General features: G+C 42.1%; 1 protein-coding gene across 1 annotated transcript in view; it reads right to left on the reverse strand.

Moving 5' to 3' along the window:
* Positions 1 to 480: 480 nt before the first annotated feature.
* The window catches only part of ulk1b (unc-51 like autophagy activating kinase 1), a 32,642-nt gene continuing 9,902 nt past the window's right edge, over positions 481 to 23,220 (reverse strand). Inside the window, exons 5-27 of the mRNA XM_034095745.1 lie at positions 22,130 to 22,166; positions 20,817 to 20,990; positions 19,706 to 19,779; positions 19,289 to 19,390; positions 18,729 to 18,787; positions 18,197 to 18,279; positions 18,003 to 18,053; positions 17,052 to 17,143; positions 16,766 to 16,928; positions 16,595 to 16,649; positions 16,406 to 16,492; positions 15,556 to 15,699; positions 15,284 to 15,432; positions 12,132 to 12,385; positions 11,815 to 12,020; positions 11,264 to 11,385; positions 7,050 to 7,175; positions 6,260 to 6,444; positions 5,236 to 5,420; positions 4,289 to 4,407; positions 4,030 to 4,187; positions 3,188 to 3,323; positions 481 to 3,107 (exon numbers count right to left, since the gene is read on the reverse strand). Coding sequence (XP_033951636.1) covers positions 3,052 to 3,107; positions 3,188 to 3,323; positions 4,030 to 4,187; positions 4,289 to 4,407; positions 5,236 to 5,420; positions 6,260 to 6,444; positions 7,050 to 7,175; positions 11,264 to 11,385; positions 11,815 to 12,020; positions 12,132 to 12,385; positions 15,284 to 15,432; positions 15,556 to 15,699; positions 16,406 to 16,492; positions 16,595 to 16,649; positions 16,766 to 16,928; positions 17,052 to 17,143; positions 18,003 to 18,053; positions 18,197 to 18,279; positions 18,729 to 18,787; positions 19,289 to 19,390; positions 19,706 to 19,779; positions 20,817 to 20,990; positions 22,130 to 22,166 — 2,817 coding nt within the window. The 3' untranslated portion in view covers positions 481 to 3,051. The remainder of the gene's footprint in view (positions 3,108 to 3,187; positions 3,324 to 4,029; positions 4,188 to 4,288; positions 4,408 to 5,235; positions 5,421 to 6,259; positions 6,445 to 7,049; positions 7,176 to 11,263; positions 11,386 to 11,814; positions 12,021 to 12,131; positions 12,386 to 15,283; positions 15,433 to 15,555; positions 15,700 to 16,405; positions 16,493 to 16,594; positions 16,650 to 16,765; positions 16,929 to 17,051; positions 17,144 to 18,002; positions 18,054 to 18,196; positions 18,280 to 18,728; positions 18,788 to 19,288; positions 19,391 to 19,705; positions 19,780 to 20,816; positions 20,991 to 22,129; positions 22,167 to 23,220) is intronic.

The raw sequence follows: 23,220 nt of genomic DNA on the forward strand, positions 1-23,220 counted from the left end.
TTTGTGATTGCATTTTGTCACCGACAATCCAACAGGGAACTGAAGTTCATGTGGCTTCCTGGATGTGAGGATACAAGCACATAAGACTATGCTTAAGTAAATGACTAGCTGAAGCCTAAAGCTGACTACATGAGATTCGTAATAGAGTGTCTAACCTTGCGGACACTAGTCCCATTATGCACTAGCCAAGTTTAATTGGTTTGAGCGTTGGGATTACTAGTCCAGCAACAGGACTGTACCTGTTTTGCCAGCCTACGTAGAACATTATTGCATAGCTGTGAGGATTTATTTAAATCTAAATCTAAATCAATGCATCTGAGATTTCCAAAATTGGTAGGTTCAGTTTGAAGTGTACAAAATCATACAATTTCCCCATCTCTAGAGAGGCATAGGATTTCTGATTTAATCTTCAGTTAAAGTAAACTTAAATATCCATAACCGAGATGACATGGTAACAAAGACAACTCACTTCATCCTAAATAATCTTTCCTTTTACTTTATTCATGTTGCCACTCAAACAGTAAAGGTTACACCACACACAGGGACACTGAGATTGTGTGTTTGCCATACATATGACAACTATAAAATACTTTGAAACAGTCAGAGACAATATGGAGGCTCAGCAGAAAGCCGATTCTTTGGAAATGTAATGATGGTAATGGTACTGTTCTCTCCATGCTTGTAGCGTCATATATACATTAACAATAACTTAATTTACAATATTTACAGGTAGTACAGAAAGTGAAAACACAAAATTAAAAACAGGTTTTTTAGCATACAAAACAAATAATACAAATCAATGACAAATGTATTCTAAGAGTGCACACATTACACTTCATTTTATCTTTCTGTGGTACTTTAAACATGAGCTGGTGGGGCGTCAGTATTTTGTAATAATTATTTCAACGTCAGCACAAATGATCTTTATGGTGCTTTTGACTCCTACCCAAGATAATCCTTCGAAGGATGGCCAATAGTAATGATTGTAGGGAACATTACAAAGTGACACATGCATCAGTTTTATAAAGGTAAATTGTGATCACCATTACAAAAGTGACTGAACTGAACAGCGTGTGTAAGAGACAGAGAGGCTGTAGGAATGTAGACTCACACTAAAATAACACTCAAAATGATCTCGGTAGACCTATAAAAATGTACTAAAAAGCTATCTGACAAAAGGCCACAAAGCAAATACACGTTATGTATATTTCGATCAATCTTCACCAAGGAAAAAAACATTTCCTCCGTTCTGTTCTGCTGACAGTGCTACTATACTGGCTTCATAAATAAATATCTAAAGCCCTTTCCACAAATCAATATCATCTTCTCAAAGGTTCTCTTAGTCACCATCTTGAAAAACAACTCATTCACATCTTGTCACAGAGCAATTGGTTCTGTACAGAACAAATCCCACTGTCACTCAATACACCAAATATCATTTCAAACATGCATCCATGCATCTTTGACCAACTTTGACCCTTCCCATTTGCCCATGACTTAGGGGAGTACATGTATCCTCTTGAGATATAGCTCTAAGGTCAATGAAACACAAATATTAAATCACTAGCACTCCAAATCAACAGGTCACTTTTTTAAATAAAACACAATCGCCAAACTCTGACTACTCCAAACACAACACAATGAATGTAAAACTGGTTTCAGTGTAAAGTATGTTTTCCCCTCTTTCTTCTTAAAGCAATCTTTCTAAGGGTTCATAGCTTATATCTCTCTGTCAGCATTCTCACATCTAACACACCTCTAAAACCTTTTGACAGCAACTAAAACACAACTGCAATAAAGTATGGAATAGAAATCTCTAAATAAGCAAATCTGTCTAAAGGTATCTATAAAAAAACAAAACAGGACGCGTTTAGCATGTTCCACTCAAAATCGTCCCATACAGTACTTATACAGTGCAAAAACATTCAGACGCTAAACGCGGGGTTTATAATTGATATAAATTAACACAGTTTCTCTCCTTTCAGCACTACATTCAAATGTGATTATACTTGCTGAACTCCGACATGATTGATGAACCACACATAAGGAGACGGAATACGAAGTTGTGTGAAGACATTACCAGCAACGGTAGCAAAAAAAAAGCTTCTGTATACCTGACGAACACATCCCAGGTTATTGCAACATCTTTAGTAAGATTGTATTCAGGGATGCTTACACACCAGCTGGAATAAAAGCTATAGTCTGCATGTAGCAGTGTGGTAGTGAGTGTTTTCTGGACCCATCTTCTGCTGTAATACCTGCCACCATTTAAGAAAACTCAATCCCGTTTATATCATTGTTTCAATGATTGATTATTGTCTGTTACATAAGGAAGTATAGAATTGGTAAAGTGTCAAACAGGGATCTTTTTTTCCAAACCAAAGATACCTACAACAAGTTTAAAATAACACAAAAGCAAAACTACAAATATTTTGGCAACAGATTGGTTATACGCGATTCCTGCCACCAACTGTATCGTTGCTATTTTAAATGTCCTGGAGGACATTTAAAATAGCAACAATACAGCATAGCAAGTAATAATTAGATAAATAACAGTAAAATGAATTGAAGGAAAGCAAACAAGGGGTATAAGACAAATTATGTTTGTTGGCGTATTTTCCTCCAGCAACGGATACGGTAGAAGATACATTTGTCCATAAAGATTTTTGAATATTTTCCCATCTAAGAAAGCTTTCTGTATGTGGATATGCGACTACTTGGTGATAAATGCTCCGGCGGGTGTCATCCCTAGTCCCTTGGAAAAACATTTTCATCACCAGGAGCAGAGTCCTCTACCCGTAGGCGACAGCGCAGACATTCTTTCTTCATGTCCAACACCGGTACAAGTTTAGTGCCGGTGTGAGTCACTGCCACTGCCCAAAGCTTGAGATGAATGGCAAGCCATTAAAAGTCGAGCCGTGAATGTTCAGCAAAAGTGAAGCCTTGTGGTTTTCTTGTGAAATCTAAAGCATTTCTAAAGGGAAAACCACGAGATGTGGGTTGAGATTTGATTCGTTGATAATATGCAGGGTGACATTACTCCAAGAAGTCTCAGACACAGAGTCCTGACTGCAAAGCTGTGAGGCGCCGCTCAATACACTCCTTACCTGCAAATACAAAGGAGAACAGTTAAAATGTCTCTTTTTTTCTGCAGGAACATTACAAATAGGCTGATAGACATACTCACATTTGCTAACTCTGAGGATGTCTTCCTGTTCAGTGAGCAGCTGAGACAGACCCTCCATCAGCAGCAGAGCTTTATGGTAACGCAGCACTGACGCCTCCCCCTGGTGGAACATCTCGTCCAGTGCAGCCGTCTGAACCTGACGCCACACCAGGATGCTCAAGTTAATAACCTAAATCTTGACTTTTAACATCCACATGCCTGACAAAATATACAAATGTAACCAGAGAATGCAAAACCTGTTATGAAACACTAAGAAGCCATTACTTTAGTGGCTTTTCAATATTCGTGTAGAGATAAAGGGAGCACATCACTTTGGAAACAAAAGACTGGAGCCTAAGACAAAGAGACATGATATATTTTGACTTACTTAGATTTAAAAGGAATAATCTCAGATATTTGTATTTAAATAGGCAAAATGACCATTGATTTAGCCTATTGCCCATTGATAAAAGCGTTGCAATACTTTGCATTTTAAAACAAATCGGGGATCTGTGGGGACATGGCCGGAAAAAAAGCTGCATTAATGTACTACTTATGTAGAAAATAATAATTCCCACTGCTTTGGTTTTCTATTTAAAGAGGAACATAATGAGGTAGTCAAAGAAAATGTAATTTGTTTTTTGAAGACACTGAACACTTTTGCTCCTCAAAAAGATGACAACCAGTATAGAGTATGGCTAAATCAACCAGGACTGAAATGTAACGATTACCACATGCTAGGATTTTTAATTAGCTGGATGCCCACAGATAGAGTATCTAAATAATTCCGCTGTGGCCTGCTGGTCAATAACCCCTTATCTCCTCCTCGGGTTCCCTACTGTCTCATTTTCCGCCCGGCTTACCATCTGCACGGTGTGGCTGAACAGCAGCCGCTCAGCTGTGATGGAGCTGATTTGGTCCATTAGGCGGTGCTTCCTGGAGAAGAAGCGCTCCAGCCGGGTGCTGAGTGAGCGACAGGAAGCCACACTGGACTTGTACAGTTCATTCAACCTCTTCACAACTGTAGGCAGACAGAGATGTATTTTAATATGCTGTACTTTGAATTTGATGGTAGTAGAAATATATATATTAGAAGTGTTATAAAAATGAAATGCCTCATACTTTGTTTGACAGTAGAGGATGGGTAGAGTGTGCCTTGTTTAACTCCCTCCATGGCTGTGTGTAAGGCATTGGACAAGAGCTCTGCAGTCTTAAGGTAGAGAACCAGCTGTTCTGCATGACTACACACACACACACACACACACACACACACACACACACACACACACACACACACACACACACACACACACACACACACACACACACACACACACACACACACACACACACACACACACACACACACACACACACACACACACACACACACACACACACACACACACACACCACACACACACACACACACACACACACACACACACACACACACACACACACACACACACACACACACACACACACACACACACACACACACACACACACACACACACACACACACACACACACACACACACACACACACACACACACACACACACACACACACACACACACAATTATAAATTGAGAAATGAAATAGGAAAAATACAATTAAGTAAAATGTGATAGCAGATGTAGCCGCTATATTTCATCTAGACAACTGGCTAGGGGTGCATACAATATTTCGGACCTGATTTTCATTAGGTAACACACTGCCCATTTTAAAACCTGTTTACACTGTGTTTTTCCAAAAATATAAAAGTTCATCCTTTTCTTTCCCTGCATTCCAACTCCACAAGTGAGTTAGTTGTTTTTTATGTGTATGGCTGTGTTTGATCTGTTGGAAGAAATACATTTATGCTAACAAATCTTGGGTCAGACCAAGCGTCAGATTTGTTTCAGTCAATACTCCAGAGTAGGTTCCATAAATATTGTACTTGACAGCCCTTTTCTCTAATTTCGAACATTAAAAAGACGGTTTTCTCCCAGGGTTGTCCACACTTTTAGACGGTATCACTGCCATCAACAAAGACTCACAGACGTAGCTGATTCGGCCTTACCTCCACTCTCTGCTCAGAGAGCTTATCTGATCTGCTACCAGGCTCTGGGGCTGATGGAGGGAGGGATGACAAATGTCCCCAGGCTCCTCAAACAACACCACCCCACGGGCTCCGGCCACCTCCATCAGACAGCGGGCGAAATCCAACGTGAAACGCAGGCTTTGCACAGTGTCTGTATGCTCCTGCTGCACTCCGACACACGCAGGGAGCAAAAGGGAGACAGCCACAGAGGGAAAAGAGGAATAGTGTAGTTCTTTTTTTAAACAGAGGACGTCAGACTGTTTCTTTGACTGACGATGCATTCAGACTGCATTGGTTAAACAAACACAAGCATTAACACGAGACAGCCGTAATGGACGACAGGTGAGGGATATATATTTACCATCTGCAAATGAACACAGATAACCGGCATTAACACACTATGACACTATGATGGAGCAAATATTAAGCATTAACTTCACATCATATCTTTTCCATAACTATTTTAGTTTTGTGTGTAAAGGAAATTAAATCTTGGCTGAATATTTGTGAAACGCCTATGGAGTTAGAGTTTAGCCAATAAAGGAATATTTATAAAAAATGACTTTTTTGATAAGGGTCCCCCCTTAGTCACTGCTGCTTAAACACGTGACCCTATAAGTCCACAAATATATTACATTGGACAAATAAGGACAGTTAATAGAGTAAACTACATATCAAAATCAAAAAAGAACAGCTGAACAATGATATGCATTATTTTGTATGACAAAAGAAAACCTAATGGTGCTATTTGGGTGCATTTCATTATTCCACTCTGATTCCACCTTAAGAACTGTTTCCATGATTACTTGAACTAAAGACCCTTCAACTTTACAACGCTTGTTTGACATTTCTCTCAGAGTCCACGGAGTCCACGTTGTCAAGAGGGATTAAAACATTTTGGTTTTGTAAGTCATTGCTTTATAAATACATAGAAAACACAGGATCTAAAAGGTGACTGCCCTCGCTCCACTTTCCAGAGCTGTGTATAAAACATTGTTCTCACCTCCATCAGCGTCTCCTCAGGCAGCTCAGGAGCCTCAAAGGTTACATGAGCGCCCATGTTGGCAGAGATAGGATCATTGAAACTGTAGCGAGGATTTGGAGGGGCCTCAAAGCCGTCCAGGTAGGTGCCCGTCTGGGGGTGGCGGCTAGTGAAGGAACCTGCAGGGCTGATTGAAGTAAACGAGCCTGTAGGGGTCAGATAATTCGCTTTTTAAATTTCAAATGTATTGGATATATCCATTGTTTTTCATCAAATTCCATGCATTTTGATCTCTATACAATAAAACATCAAATCTAAACAGACACCAATTGATAATACATTGAAATAACCGGGTTTTGATTGCATTTCTACCAACTATGTTGCTGTTTTGTTTATGGCATTCAAACATGTTGCTGACCGCTGCAATGAGTGGAGATGAGTTTCTAGTTAACGATCAACATCTGCCAGGAGTTACATGGATTTTTCTTCATAAATACTCTAAGTACCAATTGGAACATTTGGTATTTGCAAACAACACTTATTTGGGTTATTACTCCCTAAATGTTGCTACATATCTCCACAGTTGAGCCTAATCGAAAAATAAAATCAACCTTTTATGCTTGCCTGCATAATATTCAATTGTGTTTTCACATTATAGAAAATGAAAGTAATAGCTTTCACAGGACTCTGTTGTATGATGTGCAAAGCATAACACTGAAGCTGCTGAGTGGAATTTGATCCCTGCTGCTTGCAGAAATGATGCAGAAACATATTATTAGAATTGAGCAGCGCTAGGATGCGCATGTGTTACCTGAGTATTGCCTTTGTCTGGAGGTATGAGGGGGGGTGCTGCCACTCGGGGGAGAGCCCACGGTGAAAACCACCTGTGCTGGGCTGATGGAGCCAGGTGCAAAGGATGCCCCACCACCGGGGGGCACTAGAGGGCAAAAAAGAACAAAGATTAAAAATAGGAATAGGTATATCATATTATTAGGGATGCTCCGATCGATCGGCCGATATTCACTCTCAGCCGATCGATCAGTGCGCACTATAAAGGTCAATCAGGAGAGCCGATCGCATGACGTAAAATACATGACACTTTTCTCTGTGCGCGGCAAAACAAGCTCGCCAAAATAGCTTTGGCAGTCGAAAAAGACAATAAAATAGCGGTATGCAACGTGTGTGAAGCAGAAATCCTGCAGCTCCGCCCGCTGTGACGTTCTGTTTATTCTTCACTGTCGGGTCATTCATTACTGGATCAGCGAGCTGCATGAGATACTGACGGGATGTCAGGAGAGAGAGAGAGGAAAAGAGAGCGCTTCCGCTCATTTGCCTCATGCGCCTCATCATGGAGCAAACAGAAGCATCAATCTCATTACGCCAATCCTGATTGGCCGGTGATTCTTGACGTCAACGTCAGGGGAAATCACCCCCTATAAGTAGCCTGCGCCACGACGCATGCGTCATTCAAAATAAGCACCTCTTCTCGCTTCACCATAGCAAGGAGGGCCGTCTGGTGAGTCATCTCACTTCATGTTACTCTGAGAACTGGGGTTACGTATGTAACCTATAGTTCTCATTCATAACACTACGTTCGATGTCTCACTATGGGATATTGTAGCACCCGTATTGTCAGACGAGCTTATCTCGAAGATCACCGATCAACCAGAATTTAACAGGTGGAATCCCGACTCAACAAGGTGCCCAGCACTGCTCGGGCCACGCTTGGAGCGGAGACGTCCAGCCTGTAAAAGCGGACAAAAGTGAGCGGCGAAGACCAGCTTGCCGCTGCACAGATATCCTGGATGGAAACACCCTTGAACAAAGCCCAGGATGTAGCCAGGCCCCGAGTCGAGTGAGCCCGCAGACCCAAAGGTGCTTTCAGATTCTGACTCGTATAGGCCAAAGCAATCGCATCCACGATCCAGTGGGATAGTCGTTGCTTAGTAACAGGCTTACCCTTGTGAGGTTTAGCCCAGGACACGAAGAGTTGGTCATTAAGACGAAGCTCTTTTGATCTGTCCATATATGTGTGCAAAGCCCGGACTGGACACAATAGATCCCGCTGCTGCTCCCCGGAGGAAACCAGCTGCGGAGGAAATGCCTCAATGTCAATCGGGGTACACGAACCAACCACCTTTGGTGTAAAGGCAGGGTTGGGTTTCAACAACACTCTCGTTTGCCCTGGGGCGAACTGAGTGCATGAGGGATGTACCGACAGTGCATGGATATCACCGACCCGTTTAGCGGATGCCAGGGCCAGTAACAGCACTGTCTTGAGTGACAGATGTTTCATGTCAGCTCCCTCCAGGGGTTCAAATGGGGTCATTCTGAGCCCATTTAAAACCACTGCCAAGTCCCATAAGGGCACCAGCTACCTGGAGACAGGGAGGAGCCTGCGAGCCCCCTTCATAAAACGGCAAACCAAAGGATGTTGGCTAGCCTTAAATTTCGTTGTACCTGGTGCGATGACAATAAAGGAATTCTATTCTATTCTATTCTATTACCCTCAAAGCCCACATGGCATGCAGCAATAGCAGCCAGGTACACCTTGATCGTGGAAAAAGCTCTGTGTTTATCGATCAAGTCCTGTAGGAATGATAAAATCACCCCGACAGGACATTGAAAAGAGATGTGCCCTTCTTGAAGGCACCACTCCTCAAACACCCTCCACTTACAGTCGTAAAGAGACCTGGTGGAGGAAGCTCTCGCACTCTGAATAGTGTTTATCACCTTCTGAGGGAGTCCCACTGTATTCAGATTGTACCACTCACGGGTCAGGCCCATAGTGCCCCGTGGTCTGTGCGTGGGTGAAGGATCGCCCCCCCCCCCGCCTGAGACAATCTGTCCCTGCGTGGTGGTGGGGGCTGCCACGGCTGCCCGCACAACAGCTGATATATCTCCGACCAGCCCGTATGTTGCGGGCTAGGGTGGAATCATCAGAGTAAGTGTGTGGCGTTGCTCTTTCACTCTGGCCGGAGTTAAGGGGAACAGAACCAGGGGTGGGAACGTGTACAGAGGACCCGGATGTCAATCGTGTACGAGTGCGTCCCCGCCTGACGGTGCGTTTAAATCGTGCATTAAAGAGAACAGCTGTCATTGAGCATTTTCTCCCCTTGCGAACAGATTTAACGCGGCTCCGCCGTAACGCACCCACAGCGGACTCTCGATCCTTGGATGAGGAGTCCAGTCTGCATAGAGTGGTGCACCTTTTGACAGTAATTCTGTCCCTTGGTGCATAACACCCGGTACTTGTGTCGTTCTCAGAGAGAGGAGACGTCTGCCGCTCCAAGGGATCAGTTTGTGTGCCAGTGTGTGTGACCGGAGACAACGCAAACTCCCCTGGCGATTCATCCACGATATCGTGTTGTCTATCCTCACGGGGACATGAAGTCCTCTGAGAGAAGGCAGGAAGCATTTTTGGGTGGGGAACACCGCTAAAAGCTCCGGGTAATTTACGCGTGCCCGCTGGAAGTCTCTGTTCTAGAGACCTCTCACCGGGCGACCTTCGTAAATCCCCTGTCAGCCCGTCTGACCTGCGTCCATGGTGACCACCTTCCGTGAAAGGACTGCACCCGTAGGCGCGTCCCGTAGCCTACTGGAAAAGTCGGGTGTAGTGCCACTACGCATTTCATAATCACCAAAACTCAAGGGTTTTGTTTTATTATGAGGCCCATGTTGAGCGGGTGCTTTACGAGGACATTTTCCTCCGTAATCTGACTCCGCTCGGTGGGCTTTATAGATAAAACCCTTCTTTCTAGGAGAGAGAGAACCTCTCTCTCCAGAATGTGGGTTGACTCTCTCTGGGTTTGTGAAAACAGATAAATTATAACTGTTTTGAGAAGCCCAGGCAGACATCGTGAGTATCTCCTGCTGTATGCTCCTTAGAGCCAGCTGGGATGTCACTCTTATGGCTCCGACCGGCACTGCGCATGTGCGTGACGGAGGTGCCTTTTCAGCTCCAGCCGGTACTGCGCATGTGTGTGATGGTGGTGCCCTCACGGCTCCAGTCGGCACTGCGCCTGCGCGTGCCGGTGGTGCCCTTAAAGCCCCGGCCGGCACTGCGCATGTGTGTGGCGGTGGCTTCACGGACCCGTCAATAATCCGTCCTTTGAGAGATGCCGTAGCTGCTTTTGAAAGGGGAAGGATTGACGGGCCGTTCTTTACAGCTCTAGCCGGCACTGCGTACGCACCAGGGTTTCCGTTAGCCGGTAATTACCGGTTTTTAGCTGGTAACATTTATAAAAAACCGGTAAATTCAAAACCTGACGGTCAAAATGTCTGGTAATAATTAGGGAGGCTCCGATCGATCGGCCGCCGGTCATTATCGTCGATATTCACTCTTAATAGTTTGATCGGTGCTCTCTATAAAGGCCGATCAGGAGAGCTGGATCTGATCGATATGGACATAAACGCGAGTGAAGTGTAACCGGACGAGAGAGAGATCAGATCAGCTGCTGAGTCTGACCGAGACACGCAGCTCTGCATAATCACCTGAAGCCCCGCCCTCTGTTTAGCGAGCTGCTTGAGAAACTGACGGGCTGTCAGGAGAGAGAGGGAGGGAGAGGGAGAGAGAGGGAGGGAGAGGGGAAAAGAGAGGCTCCGTTTCTCCCGTGTTATTATTCAAAGTTGATGTAAACTTCTGAATAATGTACGTTATCTACTACAAGTAGTTTGTTTGAATGTAATAATTATGTTGTTTGTTGTTTGTGGAATCATTTATTGAAAAATGAATCTGAATTTTTCGATCTGTTACGATTATAAACTGAAGCAATATAAAAATGAGCCCCGTGAACTGAGTTTTAAACTGAAGCATATCCGCTCATAGTCCGGTAATTACCTGCTAACGGAAACTCTGCTACACAATCTTATTATTATTATTGAAATATGACCGGTAAGTTTCAAATTAGTCCGGTAAAATAAATGCTGCCCGGACATTTGACCGGCGAGAAAAAATCCTAGCGGAAACCCTGATATATATATATATATATATGTTGGTTTATGGTAATCGATAAGAGTTCCTACCGGTTATGTCGATGGCTTTTTCAGAGGTCAGGTTCTCGGAGCTGCCTCTGTCACCTAAGGGTCCACCTGGGCCGAAAGCAGCCATCAGCAGCATGTCAGACAGACGACCTGCACTCTGAGACCTGCACCGGAGAGACAGGAGACACATGGAAGGAAATAAAACAATAAGAATAAGGCAAAACTCTCTTTAAATATATATATAATTTGTTTTAATAACTGCTTATTTTATTTGTTCCTTTAATTCTGTACCTATTGCCTTGCTAGCTGTATTTAACATCCATTCTATCCACCCCATTAGGTTCAATCATAACCATGAGAAAAATGAATTAAATGTGCTACCAACATGCTCAATCCATTAGGAAAAAGCTTTGTGATAAAACATGCAAAGAATAAAAACTAAAATAAGCATGATTTAAGAATGAAAAAGATAGAAACATTTCAAACATTTTGCAGTCCTGTCCTGTCTTGTCTTTCCTGTATATGTGGGTCATCATTTATTTCTGGATACACAGCATCAGTATGGTAAACCTAACAGAAGACAAATATCCAACCTTCCAAAGCCCTTGGCATCATCACTCAGTCTGTGGATGCAGTGGGCAGGCTGGTTGCCCTGTGTACGTGCTTGTTGTCCTGCGTCCCTGAGCTCTGAGGGGGCCGTCCTGCTACAGGGCGGGCCGAGGACCAGACCTTGCTGTGTCAGGAAGGTCACGAGATTGGTGGAGCTAGGAGCCTTGGGGAATTCAAAAGGAGGGATGGTCTGAGGAGAGAGAAAAGGTAGACAGGGGAGAGTCGCCAGACGTTTGTTTAAGCTGTGTTCCTTTTCTTGTTCAGTGCATCTCAAGAGATTTACGTTCTAGTGCTGACTCACCCTGGAAGGTGAGCCCAGGATGGTGGGGAGGGGGCTACGCTGCATCAGCTCGCTGAGTCTGGGGGACGAGTGCAAAGGGCGGACAGTCATCAGAGCCGTAGAGGGGGCCACCACCGGCTCTGAGTGCTGCTTCCTGATCTTGTGTCTTACACCACCACTGGCGCCCTCCAACAAACAGGGGGCGCTGTGGAGCCGCGTGCCCAGGCCTGCCGACCGCGGCTGAGGAGTCTGCCGGGCTTCGATGAGCTGAGGAGCTGTGGGACAGACCAGTGTTTTTTGTGTTAAGACAGCAGGTGGCATCGCAAAAATGGAATGTCAGACAGGACGAAAAAACAAGAAATCCAACAAGAGACAGTGGAGAAAACGGCCACACTCCCCCGCTGCCCTTCTGCGTGTCCAGACAGCGATAGACTGTGACAGCATGAGGCACAAACGAGCTACTGGTGGTGACAAGGAGAGCGTTTGTGTAGGAAGTCTGTTCATTTTCTCCATCAGTGGTACAGTAAATGAATAAAGGAGGCTGGTTCTTTTATTAACCCTCAATGGTACAGTTTATATAGTATTTTCTAGTCTTTGGAACCACTCAGAGGCCTTTACAACAACACCACACGTCAAGTCAGCGAGGTCCCTTTCACACACACACACATTCATACAGGCATTTACCCAGAGTTGGAGAAATGTGGGGGTTTTGCTCAATGACACTTGGACATATTGACTGCAGGGGTCGGGGTTTGAAACACTACTTGGTCTACCTCCTAAGCCACAGCCACACAACTTTAAAAACTACTGACCATGTTGAGTCAGAGAAGCCTTTGCAAAACCCTATTTCCCTCTTTCGTTGAAGACTACAAGAAGCCAAACTTGATTGAAATCCCTGATCGCTCTATTTGAGTAGCTTTTAATTTTATTTAACCTTTATTTAACCAGATAAAAGCATTGAGATACAATCTCATTTTCAATGCTGACCTGGCCAAGAAGGCAGCAACGTTACACATAACACATAACACAAACATATAAAATACAGAGAACATAACTAAGAAAACAAAAGACGAAAAAGCAGTCACTACATTGTGCACATTAGGACAGTAAGAAAGGTGCACTACTTATTACTGCAAGAGCAGCTGGTGGTAAGGACTTCAGACAACTTCAATTTAAAACATGCTATTGAGACAAGTGCCGTCAGTTTGAGGCGTGATTGAAGGTCATTCCAAGACCAAGGACCATAATAAAAAAAGTCTCCCTTTCCCAGCCTCAGTCCGCACAGCAGGAACCTGGAACCGTATCCAGGCACTGGATCTGAGGTTGTAAGAGTCACAAACTGGAGCAAATCTGGCACATATGTACAGTGGAAGCTTACCTAAAATGGCTTTATACATTAATAAAAACCAATGCTGCATCCTACGCATAGTAAGTGAGGACCATCCAGTTAGGCTATACAGTTTGCAATGATGAGTTCGATAGGGTGCATTTGATATATAACGCGTGTGCAGCATGATAGAGTGGGTCAAGTTTGGCCAAAACAGTGGGACAGGAAAATCTATAAATGGTATCACCGTAGTCCAGCTGGGACAGGAATAAGCCAGAGACCAACCTTTTATGGGATGAAGTTGAAAAACAACATTTAAGTCTGTAAAGGAAGCCAAGAGTGAATTTAAATGTCTTTGTTAGAACTTCAATATGGTGTTTGAAGTTCAGATTACTGTCCAACCAAAATCCAAGATATGTGTAGGTATCGACAAACTCAACAGAGACGCCATCAAGGGTGTCAATGGAGAGGCAAGAGGACGCTGACTTGGGAGCAAAAAGCATTGCTTTGGTTTTCTTACTGTTCAAAAGCAGGTTGGAATCAAGAAGTGCATGCTGCAGCGTGATAAAATCAGATTTTAAATTGGCAACGGCCATATCCAGAGAAGGAGCACATGAGTATACAATAGTGTTATCAGCATACATATGATAGGAAGAAAATTGCATCTGATTACAAATATTGTTTACATATAATAAAAGAGCAAAGGTCCAAAAATAGAGCCCTGTGGAACTCCCTTCTCCAAGGTGACAGGGTCAGAGACAGTGCTACCCAACCTGACGCATTGAGTACGGTCGGTTAGATAACTCTGAAACCAGCAAATGGCATTATGGCTGAAACGAGACATCAACATAACATTAGACATAATGTGGTGATCTACAGTGTCAAATGCTTTGGCCAGGTCAATAAACAATGCAACACAAACAGATTTTGTATCCAAAGCAGCCTTAATATCGTCTAAGACTTTCAGACTGGCAGTCACAGTACTGTGCTTTGATCTGAATCCAGATTGCATAGGGTTAAGGATGTTGTGTGAATTTAAAAAAACGTTTTAGCTGAGTAGAAACTAGGGACTCAAGAATCTTTGATAACACAGAAAGATTTGAGATAGGAGATAGTTATTCAACACTGTAGGATCACGAGCTTTCAAGAGGGGTGATACCAGAGCTAGCTTCCACACAGCTGGCAGTGTGTGAGTGGACAGGGAGAGATTACAAATATCAATTACTGGTTGTGCTATAATCTGAGCTGCAATTTTTAAAAAGAATGGGTCGAGGCCGTCAGGCCCGGCAGACTTTTTAGGATCAATTGAGTGCAAACCCTGTAAGACTTCAGAGACAGAGAAATAGGCTAAATCAAAAACAGGGGAGTTCATCTCTTGACTAGGGCTGTGAGTACGACCATTTAGAGAGTCATGACTTTGCTCATCAAAAATGTGACCAGCCTTTTTGAAGTGAGCATTGAAAACATTAGACATACCATCTGAATCTGAAATAAAAGAATCACTGACCTTCAATTTTTGTGGGAAACTAGAAACCTTCTTGTTCTGAAGTGATTTAATTATTTTCCAGAACTTAGAATGGTCATTAAAACAATCTGTGGTAAAGCTCAGATAGTAATCAGCTTTAGCTTTTTTAATAAAGGGCTGAACATTTATTTCTGAGGACACGAAAAAGAAGCCAGTCATCACTAGTGTTAGACTTTTTAGCTAAGGACCATTGCTTATTTCGATTATGAATTAAATCAGATAATTCTCTAGTAAATTTATATAAAATTAATAAATCAACTCAGTGAATTCTAAAAACTGTAGTATGGAGAAAGCTGTGATATGCATCTATTGATGTGCTACCTTGAGGGGAGAGCTGGAAAGGTCTGGCTCCTCCCAGGGAAAGTCTCCGATTGGTTGCAACTACTGCTTGTCCGTAAGGTGGTGACGGTCCGGGCCGGGCAAAACCCAAAGAGCTTCCGCTGCTGCAACGGCGCACTGGTGGCGACAGCCTGATAACAAAAAGATTGATTGATTTGATTTGATAACAAAAAGATTATGAGTCACCCCAGCCAATTTAAGATATGGTAATACAGATATACATTTGGCAGTGGGACTTGTTTGGGGATACAGACCGTGGGGAGCCGCCCTGTTTCGGAGAGTTGAGGTTCTGCTCCATGCGCTGGTAGTTGTGGACCTGGGTGGGGACTGGGATAGGCAAGGACTGACCGTGGTTTCCATAGCTGCCACTGTAGTTACTTCCCGAGAACTCACTGGGCCTGCCAACAACAGTGAGAAGAACAGAGAGTACAGAGGGAAACTGTTAGACAGGAGATGAGAGGGTTTATGTGGTTAACACTTTTAACAGGAATGAGTACACCAAATATTTTGGAGAAGAGACATTCTGTTAATGACAAAACTCCCACACTTGTACAATAACTGTGTGTAAAACATTTCAAACACTGCAAGTGTGTGTAGTAGATATGAAATGATTTGAGGTAAAGACATGTCATTTACAAGGTATAATATAATTTGATCTTCTTAGCTGTTTAAGAAGGCGTTGTTGCTTCTTCTTCTCCCATTTCTTCTACCAACCATTTTGTTTAAATCTTACAGTGTCTACCACTTGTAGCCCTACAGCAGTGTTTCTCAAACTTTTTCATACCAAGGACCACTTAACCAATAAAAAAACACTCGCGGACCACCTAACTCCACAAATATCCAAAAACACATCGTTTTTTACAAATCGCCTGAAAATGGTACAAACAAGTGGCAACATGTGTGATGAAGGTGTTGCGCTGGGCTATATCAAACTTAAGCTCGCTCCATTGCGGAGATATTCCCGCGAGAGTGCAGAAAACTTAAATAAATAAATGTATTTCAAATGTGAAATGTTACCAATATACTCACGGACCACCAGTGGTCCGCAGACCACACTTTGAGAAGCACTGCCCTACAGGAAAACATTGAGCTTTGTTCTGTTACCTGATAGGACTTGGAGATCCGCTGTAGGAAGGCGAGTGTGGTGGGGTTTTGACTTGGCTGCACAGACCAGCAGAAGCCAGAAGAGAGCTGATAAAAAGCAATACATTGCAACATTGGTCACACAGCTACAGTGAATAATTAAAAAAACAGATAATGACAGTCTTTGCATAAACAATGCTTGCTCCTTACCTGCTGTTCATCAAGCTGTCAGGCAAAACTTTACTCTCACATGGCAACTCTACCGCTGAAAAACAGAAAAAAACATTTAGAAACTGACCAAAAAAGGTAATATAATAATAATATAGGACTATGCACAGCTTCATTTGATATTTAAGTAGGAATAAATAAACGTGTTCTTACTTGTTAAGTTAGCAGGCACCATAACAAAGTCATCTGTGTCACAGGAGGAGTTCTTGCTGCTGCCGCCCCCTCCAGAGGACTCCTTGAGGAGAAAACCAGCAGCCTCCTGGGTAGGGGAGGTCAGAGCTTTGGCACGCACATGCTGAACCTCAGCAAGAGACTGCTGCAGAGAAATGACGGAGAAACTTTAGAAGATAAACTCAGGAAAAGAGCAAATAGTCTGAGAAGAGCCTTTGTACAGACAGACAAACAATGAGGAGATAATACAGATATAATAAACTCTAACCGGTGGTGAGGCGAGGTGCGAGGTGGAGGAGCTGCTACAGGAGCTGGCCGAGGCGGAGCTTGGGAAGCAGGTCATGGACACGGTAGGAGTTGCTGTAACAAAATGCAACCTCGTGAAACTCAAGGATATGCAGAGAGCTGTATGTGGGAAACATTCAATGTGAACAGAACTGTTGTTTGTTTACAAGAAAAGCCTTGTTGGAGCTATATATCTCTTTATATTATTTAATAGTTTAACATTTATTTTCTTGCTGTTTTATAGTGTTTATTGTAAATGTATTCTTAGTTAGTCTCATAAGTTAAAGTAGTTTCTATGCTTTTATTTTGAAGGCATGTTTTGGGCACTGGGTGATGAGAGCACCTGGTGTAATTGTATATATTTGAGACAGGTGGAGGTGGGAGCCAGAGCACTAGTAGGCAAACGGTTTTTTACCAGGGTGTTTCAAGCTACATAAGGGAAAGCCATAGGAATGGCTTAAGGAATGAGATATAGGAAACCTGTTCATTGTATTTTGTTATAGGAATAAAATGCACAACGGAGAATCTCGTCTGGACCTGGATCATTGCCCTGCGTAAGATCCGCTAACTAGTGCCTCAGCGGCTGTTAAGTTAACTATCTGTTTTAGTTCTATATGATTTTGGCTGCTACAAGCCTACAGGGCAAATATGAAGTAATAAGTCCATGGTGTTTCATGTTAGACACACTATGTTGTTGGATCTAGTCTTTTATCAGGACAAGAGCATCACTTATATGGAAGTGACAGTCTGGGTATTATTTCAATCTTATTTCCAATATTTTGAAAGAGATCTTTTTGCATGTTTTTATAGAATATAAATAATGTTTATGACTTTAGAAGTGCAATACATTTTATGTATATACAATATAGTCCTGTATTTCAGAGTATTTTCCAACAAATCTTTATTAAGAAGTGCATTGTTTATTGTTACTTACTCTTTTTCATGGATGAGCTAGCCTCCAGGAAAGGATGAGAAAAGAACTCATCTACCAACAACACAAGAAGAACTTGAATTAGCAGGAGGAAGTCAAGCAGCGCAGTAATAGGTACATAGATACAGTCGTACACAGGAACATTTATTACGCTTGTTTAATTTAATAAGCAGTCTAGGTAATTTTCATTGACCAACCAAAGTCCATGCGGTCCTTGTGGTTGCGCTGCAGCAGGCCCAGCAGCAGGTGCTTCAAATGGCTTGAAGTCTCTCTGGGGATGCTGCAAACAAATGAAAATCACAATCAGTGTGTTCTGCTGTGCATGAAATAACTCAAAAGGTTAAAAAATACAACAGAAAAGTGTAATTGCACATACAGCAACAACTCTAGCTTCGCTTGGTTTACTATTCGTTTATACTAGATGTGTATGTCTGAAGAAAATGTAATGATAACCTTTTCAGAACACATATTTATTTAGTTAACATCACTGTAGGAACACAAACACTATTTCAAAGCGTATGAGGTCTCTGAAATGTTTAGGTCAGGGTTTCACATTCCCCTGGTTCATTTATTCTGAAGTTGTATCTCAGCAAAGTTTCTAATTTCCTCAGAAATGTTCAATTTAAAAACAATGCAGGACAAAAATATAAATGTCACTTTGTTTGATTTTTTTTACCATAACTTTTGTCATTAATAAACAATATTTTTCGTCTCACTGTTACTCCTTACTTGGGGCTGAGAGTCTTGTTTTTCTCATAGAACATCCGGAGGTCCTGTGGACTGCTAGCCTGAAAGAAGTCAGAGGTGAAACAATAAATGTCTGCTCCAATCATTTGAGTAAATAGACTTTAGCTAAAGTTTTAAAATGCAGGTCAATGAAACAAAAAGAGAAACTACTGGTAGTTTTCAGAAATGCTGCCGGACAAGTTCAGACATTTTGTAAGATAATATGTGTGTCCTCTTTCTTAACGTCCTTAAAGTTAGCTGCAGCAAATTGCTTGTTTTTTGGAACCAATCACATGATCCAGAGAGAAAAGAGAGACTGTTTGAGAAAATTAGATAAACTAAACTGTGACAAGATGGAAAACATGTTCGAGTATGATTCAGCATGGCTTTGTGCACTTAATTCTGCAACTATTTTCAACACGACTGCATCTGTTTTCCATCATTTCAATCTTTTTGTCCTCTTGGCAAAACAGACATACATAAATGTTAAGGCCATTAAAGAAATCCAGATTTTTGTCCTTTTTTCCCTTTCATCGTTTATATGATCGTAATTGTGTGTTTACCTGAAAAGGAGCCTTCCCAATCAGACACTGAAACACGATGGTTCCTATACTCCACAAGTCAGCTTTGGCATCGTAGGTTTGGGACATGATCACCTCAGGAGCCTGGTGAAGAAAAAAAAGGGATTGTGAGACTTTAGGAATGCTTTCATAAACAATTACAGAGATAAATACGTTTTAAGGACTGTCTTCGGCTAAGATATTCAAATGAAACATTCTGCATTTTCACATGGAACATTTGAGCAATTATAAAGTTTGTATGGACGAATAACACCTTCAAAGTGTCCTTTTTTTGTTTGTAGCAGTTTTCTGAGTGAAAACATAGAAGTCAGTGAATCTGTATTTTCTCAAGCAAAACCGTTGCATATTCTGCCATTTATTTTCCATCCCATCTCTGCATAACCTGCAAAGAGTGCTTACCATGTACATCGGGGACCCGCAGAGCGTCGCCGCCATCATGTTGCTCTGGAGGTACCTGGCAAAGCCGAAGTCCGCTGCGGAGGGAAAATGTGCAGATGCTGAGACTCACAAACTGATAACAACAAAAGGAAACAGTTGCAGGAAATAAGAATCCCAAGCGCTTCAAAAAAATATGTATTCATCTGAATGACAACGCAGCGCACTGGAGTTTATACCTCCAGTGAGTCACGGTCTATGGTCACGGCTGAATAAAACACTTTTGGCTTTTCTCTACATAGATTTCTGTGTCACTCATTATATTACATTTTGATACTTGACAAAAGAAAAGATCCTTGAGCATACAGTCTATTTGTTTAACAAACCAAAAGAATAATCTTGCAGTAATCCGTCAGCCACCGTGGATGTGCCTGTGTGCCAGTACCTGCTTCAATGTGGGCACAATGAGTATGAGTTGGTGTGAATGTGCAAGTTTTCCCAGAGTAGTGAGGATAATCACATTCTGCAGTGACTCCACTCCCACAGGGCAATCGATACTCTCCAAAGGAACAAGAAGTAAACGGCTTAAGGATTAGCAGCAGGGTTTCCAAACCGCCGAACAACACACACTCGCTCTCTGTGCTCAGATAATTTCACTTCTCATTACTTGTTTAGGGTCAAATCAGCCATTCTCGCAACTGATGACACATGAATTATATCTGTTCATCTGTCTTGGTGTTTGTTCAATAGTGTTTAATCAGGGGGGGGAATAACACTGCTAAGGGAAAATGTGCAATTATATATATAATCCAATCAATTTTCTCTAACCAGTTTACTCTTATTATATTGGTGGAATCAATTACCTTGGGGAGATTATTATTAGGTCCTGTTGCAATAAAATACCCTGAAAAGAGCTTTACTTCAGCGCTGGGATTTATATGTGCTGCATGAGATTCAATTAGGTTTTTTTTGCTCCTTTTTAATGCTTTTCCAATTGAATCCTAATGTAGAAACCACAAGTCTCATCTCTGAAATGTGAAAAATCTCAAGAAGTTGACAAATCAAACAACATTTGTGGCAAAATATTCACATGGCATGATGGCCTGTTCTCACACTTTAACACCATGGAACATACCGATCTTGATGCAGGTGTTGTTGGAGTGCGACTTGCGTCCTGCTGGGTAGGAGAGCAGGATGTTCTGAGGCTTGAGGTCCCGGTGGATTATGCCTTTGCCCTGTAGGACCCTCATGGCCCCTGCAATTTGCTGCAGGAAAACCCGGATTGTGTCCTCACTCAGCGTGCCTTTGGCTGCAGGGAAACAAGGTGATGCAAGTGAACTTTTGTATGCTACAAGTGAACAGCATGATTTATTGATGAAGCACTTTTGCAGGTGGGGTTATACTAGACACATGAGGACTTTTACATAGATTTTTCTAATTATATTGTGGCTCCACCCCACTTCCAGGCGACTTTTTTAAGCCAGAATCAGGCTTGACTGGGGCCAGGAATAAAACGTTTTGACCACAGTGGGAAGTGTATACAAAAACAGGCAAGCAGAGGCTATAACTAGAATGTGTTCCCTATTTAATCTCTGTGTACCTGGCAGACACAGTTAGCAGCTGGAGCTACAATTATTCAGCTACACTGAGAGGTTGATGTCTTATACCACTCTACCTACACAGACAGATAAGTTGAGTGCACTAGCTAAGCAGAGCTTTGAAAATTATGATAAGTGACAAACCAAGGCAGAATTGTAGACCAGAATTCTCCCATTGCGTTAACATGGTGTTGAATATTTGCAAGAGGTGTTGTACTGTGTGTATGTGAAGTATGTCTCATGTATATATGCCAAGACATAGGAATACAGCAGGGCAGTTTTAAGATGTGTTCTGATAACACAGCATGTCAAAGACTATTTTAAGCCTGAGGTCGTCCAAAGCTCCTCCAGCACCAAATCTGTCTGTATTTACGGCCTTAGATAAAGAAGGCAGGTTTCTGCGATCATACAGGAAAGAATTATGGGCTGAATGGCAGACTTTATTATTATTATTTATTTAAAGTAAAGTGGGTCCTTTTTATATGCACTTCTTGGCAGATATAACAAAGCTGAAAAAAAGTCTTCCTCTTCTTCTACTACTACTTGATGTCTTGACCGGCAGCTCCTGTCTAAAGATAATAATTGTAGTACTTAGCTATAATTGGTTGCGTGTAGCGTTTTTCATTATAGGAATGTAATATTTTTCTCCTGTTGGGCATTTTGAGTGTTATGATTTATGATCTTGTCTTTGAGACAATACAAAGTGGCATTTAAAAACTGTTTTTCATACAGAACGAAACCACTTTGTTGTCGACGAGCATCAAAGACGACACTTTCACCATCAGTTCAATTGATTGTTCTACTGAGAAGCACCCGACGCTTTTAGTAGATTAATAGATGTACTACTTACAGTGTAAATAGTCAGCAAGGTCGCCACCATTGCAGTACTAGGAGATAAAGAGGAAATGAAGGAGAGGGAGAAGAAAAGGAACAACATTAGTAAACACAGGTAACACTGAGGGCTGAGAGGGAAACTATAAAGCAAAAGAGATCCGAGCAGTGATTTGCTGAAGAGTGATGCGTTTACAGATGTGTACCCTCGCTCTCTTTCATAGCATCAATAGGACTGAGGCTAGGAGAGGGTGTTATGAAAGGTGGGGCTCTGAAAGGCTGCCTCACAAGTCATTTCCTTTTCTAAGAACCAGAGATAAGCATGAAACAATGGAGATAATAATGAATAGGAGTATGAGAAATGTCATTGCTGTTCATTTCAAGCTATTCTACCTCTGTGATCTGTTTCTTTGGTACTGTTGTTTACCAGCATGTTTATATTTTTATGTTTATCTGAAATTGCATATACATTTGACCTGAAGAGCATTTTGAAACTCTCTTTAAAAATACTAAACAACTTGAACATTGTGTCGTTATTACTGTGGAAATGACCTAAACTGTTGGTTTGAGGTGAGGAAATTGAGGATGCCGAGTACATTTCTGACATTTTCAAGAAAATGCCAATATTTGTACTCTCGATTTGGAAGATTTAGGGGACTCTGGATCATTTGGATTGGACAGATTGTGATTTTTTTTTTATTGTCCACGGTAGAGATAATAATGTTGATTTTGTGCTCTCTATATCAAATAGTCGCAACACTATTCATGCTGTTTAAAATAAGCCCACCTAGAGAACAATTATGGCCACTTTCTGGTTAAAACTGCCATTACTGATCCTGAAAATGTCAGAAATGGACTCTTCAATAACCCCCAAAACCACTGCAAAATTGTCCAAAATCTGTTTTTTATATTTGTTTACATGCCATTCATTTCAATTAACACAGCTTATGCTCATTGTGCAAATTGCCCAACATATGCAAGTTAGCATTCGGCAGTTCTCATTCATAACACTCCGTTCGATGTCTCACTATGGGATGCGCCTCATCGCTGAGCAAACAGAAGCATCAATCTCATTACGCCAATCCTGATTGGCTGGTGATCTTGACGTCA

The sequence above is a fragment of the Pseudochaenichthys georgianus genome, chromosome 12 (assembly GCF_902827115.2).
Source record: "Pseudochaenichthys georgianus chromosome 12, fPseGeo1.2, whole genome shotgun sequence".
Taxonomy (NCBI): Eukaryota; Metazoa; Chordata; class Actinopteri; order Perciformes; family Channichthyidae; genus Pseudochaenichthys; species Pseudochaenichthys georgianus.